The sequence below is a fragment of the Medicago truncatula genome, chromosome 2, assembly GCF_003473485.1.
Source record: "Medicago truncatula cultivar Jemalong A17 chromosome 2, MtrunA17r5.0-ANR, whole genome shotgun sequence".
Lineage (NCBI taxonomy): Eukaryota > Viridiplantae > Streptophyta > Magnoliopsida > Fabales > Fabaceae > Medicago > Medicago truncatula.
Window position 1 is genome coordinate 9,659,709 of NC_053043.1, and position 6,790 is coordinate 9,666,498.

The following is a 6,790-nucleotide window of genomic DNA, read 5'->3' on the forward strand; positions in this document are numbered from 1 at the left end:
CCTTTTATCTTTCAACACAATATTCGTACACAATTTCTTTCTAGTCCCAATTGGAATTATCTTGACAATCTCATGAAGAAGCCCGATGATTTCTTAAAAAAATTACTATTATAAATGTTGGAATTTATACTATATGATATTATATTTGTTGGTGTCATGGAAACATAAATGTTTAGTTTTTTTGAATAAGAAAAAGATATTGAAATATAATATTAAAAAAATAAAGAAAAGGTTCAAAGCGTGAGTTGAAAAGAGGTGTTTGTGAAATAAATTGTGGAGAAGTAGTTTTTTAAACTAACATTCAACAACTTCTGGTCAAAGCTCATTCCATTCAATTTTATGCGTTCAAAAAATGTTCTTTTTTTAGTAAATACTTAATTGATATTGTGTTTGGCCTAACTTCTCCTTAAAAATGTAGAGAAGTTTGAAAAAAGTCGGGTCAAACGATACCTTAATCTCCCACAACGGCAATGTAGAAGCAACTGAATTTGGGAGAAAAAATTGAAAAATAGTTAAAAATATAAAAATAATTAAAAAAATTGGTTAGGGGCAAAAATGGAAATTCATAAGCAACCTTAAAAAAAAAACTCAGCCAATAATTAATTTACCAAATTGCCCCTAATAGGGGCAAAATGGTAAATTCAAAGGACATTTCTTTTAATATAAGTATATAGGCGTATAAATTACGATCAATAGTTTTTATAAAATTTTATTTAAAATTATTTTAATTTTGATGAGTGCACGTCTCTCCAATCTTCTTATTGCGTTAATGCGTATAAATTATGAACAATGGTTTAATGAAATTTAGATTAACATTATTTGGAGTAAAATCATAGGTATAAATAATAGACATTTTGCACTTTCATATTGTAACAAATTATTCTTATCTTTTTGGATGATACCAACAATATAACAAATATAATATCTTTCATAAAAATTTTGCAAATATAATATAAATTCTTATATTTTTCAATAACATCAATAAATAACATTTTTTTTTAAAGATCAATAAATATTCTTATAGTCAAATTTATGTACAGATAAATTTTACAAAAGCCAAAAATAAAAAGTTCCAACACACACTATCTAAACACGTTATTTTTTAATTCCTACGAAAGAAATTATAACCCCAAAGACCCTCAGTTCATTTTATTGAAATAAAACCCTACAGTCTCTTCAAATATAATCAAATCTGTTTATTACAATTATTTTTTAGAGTATTGCATATGATAGTTATAACTTTTTTAAAAAACATCAGTATCTCTACATAAAAAAATAGAAAACAACTTCAAATAAGTTGATAAGAGTAACTTATCAAATAATATTTTTTTAGAAGAGAAAGAAAATAAGTGTCAAACTGGAAAGTGATTTTATAATAAATAAATCACTTTTATATAGTTGTTGTATCCAAAGTCCAAACAATTTTTTTTTTTTTTTTAAATGTAATTTTTATTAGGATAAACAAACATAAAATGGATTCTACTTTTTATATAATATCTAAAAAAAAAATTCCTTCAAAAAAAAATATAATATCTAAAATTAACTTCTTTATATTATTGAATATTGAATGTCAAAATCATTTTTTAACATGTAATTAAGAGAGCCTCGTTATGAAATCGCAGAAGACAAGTATGGCTTCCATAGTATCAACCTTACTGCAAAACTAGGAAAAGGCTTTGCCCAATATAAAAATAAATTGTAAAAGAAATCAAAGATAATATCAGTTTTGTAATTTAGAGAATAGTGTCCAAGCTTTTGTAGGGAATTTGAAAAAATGTAATAAACACTTGGATTGGATTTGTCATGACATTTTCATTGTCTTCAAACACATAAATTTTGTTTTTATTTTTTACACATATTATTTAATAACTTTTTTTAGGGAATTATTTAATAACTTATTATTGTTGTTATTTTTTTGTCAGGTAGTCTATTGGCTAGAATTCACCTTATAAGATGAATAAGTGGGGTGTTCGGGATTCGAACCCCGGCCCCTGCATATAATAATACATTGTCCTATCAACTGAGCTATGTTCACGGGACAAGTACCTCTTATTTATAAATGATTATTTTGCTTGAGTATCAACAAGTAAACATGTGATGACTTGAAAATCCTTCAAAAAAAAAAAAGTGATGACTTGAATTGAGTTTGTTGGTATTTTTTTGTATCTAAACACATATTATCAATTTTATGCTCGTACAATATTTATTATGGTGGTGGTCGGGGTTTGAACCCCAAACCTTGCATATATTATGCATTGTCCATATCAACTGAGTTAAGCTTATGATGACTTCTATAAATGATTATTTTGTTTTTACCTTTCAACGGAAAACGTGTGAAAGTTTGTGGAGTTTTTTTTTTATTATTCTAAAAATTAAAATTAAGTTTTTTTTTAAGAGATCAAAATGAGATATATAACTAAAAGCGGACTATCTTTCCGGCACAAGGTGAACCAGAGAAGAAAGCCAAAATTTATGGCAAACATTCAACAAAAAGAAGCACAAATTAGCCAATACCCGCACATAAAAAAAAGGTTTTGGCACAAATTATGAAAGCTTTAATGAAACACTACAAACTTAGCCTTAAACCACCAAAAGAAAAGAAGCTTCACATTTTACCGAAGCTAAACAAGAGAACTCTCTTTACCATGGAATATCCTATCATTTCTTTCCTTCCAAATCACTCAAACACTAGCAAACGAAATCAAAGACATGAAAGAACACCTTGATTTTGCGATACCTGAAGTGGTACCAAACTGATGAAAATGATCAACAATATTACATGAATCCGCTGAATGAACACATATTCAATTCCTAACAAGCTGTCAAATCTGACCAAACAGAGGGCAAGACAAAAATAGATGACAAAAATTAAAATAAAGTTAAAATTTAAAAATATAAATTATTGTTTTTATATATATATATATATATATATATATATATATATATATATATATATATATATATATATATATATATATATATATATAGGTTTTGCTAGAAGCCACCCATGAAGGTGTCTTTTAGCAACCCACACCTCAAGATGTGATTTCCACTTTTTAGTTATAACTTCGCTAAAAGACACCTTCATAAAAATTAGTTGGTGTCTTTTAGCAAATGCTCATAGAATAACTTGCTAAAAGACACCTTCATAAAAGATGTCTTATAGCAAAACCCATATATATATATATATATATATATATATATATATAACTTTTTATACATGAAAGTTATCAAATGTTTTCATTTTTTAATCTTTTAACAAGTGTCCTTAGACCATCTACAATGGTGGATGCTTAACCTATTTAGCACCACATTAAATAGACACCCCATTGTGGAGTAAACTATATGAGTGCCTATGAAGAAGGGTGGCTATGGAAGCAACCTCTATCTCTTCATTTTTTTGTTGGTCCTATTTATGGGACCTATTTAATAATTTTTTTTGAGTGTTGGGTTGGAGAAAATTAGTGTTTATTGAGTATTACTATAAGATTAATGATATAGACACATGAGACCCATTTAAGCACCCAATTTAGAACACTTGTTAACCTTTATTTCAAAACATCCCTAAAAAAAAAAAACCTTTATTTCAAAACTATTTGTGGGGAATTTGTCGCTCACAAAATATGTCATTGTTTGCATTGTACACATTGGTGACGAAAATTATGGTGGAATATTTTTAGAGGAATGTTTTCAGTTCTTACTTCTCTCACTGAATTTGTTCTACCCGACTTTATGACGGATTTTACCACTAAACATTAGAGATAGATTTGTTCAATCACAATGTTTTTGTTAACTTGATTTTGATCGAAGATCAAACTTTCCGTCTAATTTCATTGTAGTTAGTGATTCAAGGCGTCAATGAAACATTGTGAGGTACGCACATATAACTTAATTATCATCTCATATGATCTATTCAATCTTGTTATGTTGGAGTAATATAAAATCTAACAAAATAACTTATTAGTTTTATTTGATGGGGAATTAACACATAAACAAAATATCAAAAGAACATGTTATAGACTACCTGAGAATTTTTAGATAACTCATCTTCACTTAAATAAGTGAGACAAATAATTGACTAAAATATTTATTTTATCAAAAAGAAATTGACTAGACTATTTAGGCATCTTCCCCACATAGGAATGCAGCCAGATACCCACATTATTTAGTTAAACTCATAATGAATTTATTTAAGAAAAAGTTATAAATTGCTCATTAATGGGTTACCAAGTGGTCATACACATTGATTTAACGGAGAAAGTTACAAATTATAACTGTAAGTTTCACGTGGTGGAAAACTAGCAAAAGATTTCAGGAAATTAAAATAGTGACACTTAAGCACTAAATTAAAGTTTGAAACAAATTAGGTTAAAATATTCTTACATAGTAGTGAATAAGTGATGATAAGTTTGATCAAAAAAAGAATTAGTGATTAGAAAGCAATTATTGATGTGTATGACGTTAAGAGTCATGGGTGTCACAACTCAATATACACGCAACATAATTGCATTTATAATTATTTCATAGCATTGACAAAGACACCAATGTAGCCACTTCAAGAAAAACTTAACCTATCAAAGCACTCCAAGCAACCATAAATATAATGGGAAAACTTTTATAAATAACCAAATTTCTTAGCACTATATATAAAATAAAAAATGCAAATAGTAAAAAATTCGTAGGCAAATCGTATATCTCAAGTAATTCATATTTATAAGCTTAATTAACGCGTGTAATACGCATTTTTTTGTCTTTCACAAATTACACTATTACACATATGCATCAAACTCCTATATATATAGTGGTTGTGTAGTAGTAGAACTTGCTTTAAGAAAGTTCTTGCCTCTTACAATTTTAATTTGTTTCTCTTAGAAATAGAGAAATTAAGAGGTAGAGGTGATGGCATTAATAATAAGATGGCTTCTCCATTCAGCTTGCAACATTTTAGGGTACCCTAGAGAAGATAAAATTGAAGGTTACCCAAATGGAGAAGTGAAGAAGAAGTGCTTGAACAATTTGAAAGAGGTTAGTGATGAAAACTCTTCTTCTTCTTATGAGTTTCAAATGCCTCTTCACTATCCACGTTATACCAAAGTTGATTATGAGAAGATGGAAGAGTGGAAGGTGGAATTGCTTCTTAAGGAGTATGGATTAAGTTTCAAGGGTAGTCTTGATGAGAAGAGAAGTTTTGCAATGGGAGCATTCTTGTGGCCTGATCAATATTAAGTTTCAATAGTGAATTACCAATCTATCTATAATCTATAATATAATATAATATAATGATAATTACCAATCTATCTATCTATAAGTTTCAAGTTTTGTACTTGATCGTGGTATTTAAGTATGATACATAGATATATTAGATTAATAGTAAAGTGAAGGAGCATATGTATAGCTCTCTAGTAATATTGGTAATGTCACAATGAATATCTATATGTCTTCTAATTTATATAAAAAAAAATGTATGTTGGAGCTTATAAATGTTTTTATAATTTTATACATATAGTAGGACTAATTGTTGAAGATAACAAATATATATAATATAAAAGTGTATATTATTCTTCAAAAAAAAAAAAAGTGTATATTATTATATAGTAATAACTAAAATTTACTTACAAGGGAACACTTTGGTGCTTATCGTGGTTTTATCTGATTTGACGAATCTTTGTAATCACGTGTAGAGAATAGTTGATTTAGAAAGAATAATAACAAATTTTTTAAATAATTTAACTAATTTTTTTTATAGGAATTCAACTAATTGTTGATTAGTATTTGGAAATCATATTTGCAGTGTGCTAATTGGATTGAATGAGTTTTGAGACACAATAATCCAAACTACAATAAGTTGATTGAATTGGATTAGATTATAGGTTTTGAACCAATTCCAATTTGATGATCAAACAAGAAAACCACTTACGAGACAAACAAGATTAATCTTACATATCAAAACATAAATTTCTATGAAGATAATAGATAATTAACATTAATTTTCAAAAAAAGAAATAAAACAAATACATAATGTATAGCAAACTCCTAGTAGGCTACTGCATTTTTTTTTTAACCATCTGAGCTACATCCCTTGGCTACTACATTTGAACAAGAGTATGATAAAACAAAAATTATAGGAAATATGATTTACTAGTCATCAATTCTTAGTCATTATTGTGGGCCAATGTTCACATGACTTTGTGGAGAAAGAGAGGGGAATTTGTTAATTTTTTTTATGAAAAATGTTAACAAGTGCATCCAAAGTAAAGATCATAAATAGTAAATATTTATAAAAATGTATATAATCATTGCTTTAGAAATCAAAATATTTAAAGAGTGCCCCTCCCAACACTCGTTAACATCCATTTTTTATTGGCTAGGAGCAAGAGGCACGGATTGTGCTTTTGTTGAATGGCTAGCTTGGATAGCACAACATGAGAATGAAGCAAATCAAATGGTGGGAGTGAAACATTGGGTTATAATGGGTGAGAAAGGTATTTACCATTGGTGGCTGAAAATATCTTAGTAATGAAAAACACATGGGACAAGCCGTTTGAAGCTGGAATGCATTTCATCTTCTATAAAAGGTTACAAGAATACAAATTTGTCTTCTATAGTTTTAGATTTAGATTTTCCTTAACCTTTAATGTTTTAGGTTTTCTATAGTTTTGATTCAACCTCCATCCCTATTTCCCTTGCAAAAGTTTGCTTTCTTCATAAAATGTGACTGTGCATTTTTCATATGAAATTTGTTTGGTAAATGCCGCAAAATGAAAGTTTTAACATTTAATTTCCATTTCTA

The 6,790-nt window shown here is 27.8% G+C and overlaps 1 protein-coding gene across 1 annotated transcript; it reads left to right on the plus strand.

Moving 5' to 3' along the window:
* Positions 1 to 4,808: 4,808 nt before the first annotated feature.
* Positions 4,809 to 5,475, plus strand: LOC11410738 (uncharacterized). The gene has a single exon (XM_003594224.4). It carries the CDS (start codon positions 4,900 to 4,902, stop codon positions 5,224 to 5,226), a length of 327 nt encoding a protein of 108 aa, XP_003594272.1. The 5' UTR covers positions 4,809 to 4,899; the 3' UTR covers positions 5,227 to 5,475.
* Positions 5,476 to 6,790: the final 1,315 nt, after the last annotated feature.

What these genes read in the sequence shown, in the direction of transcription:
- LOC11410738 (XM_003594224.4), top strand. Translation starts at nt 4,900, where the DNA reads ATGGCATTAATAATAAGATGGCTTCTCCATTCAGCTTGCAACATTTTA.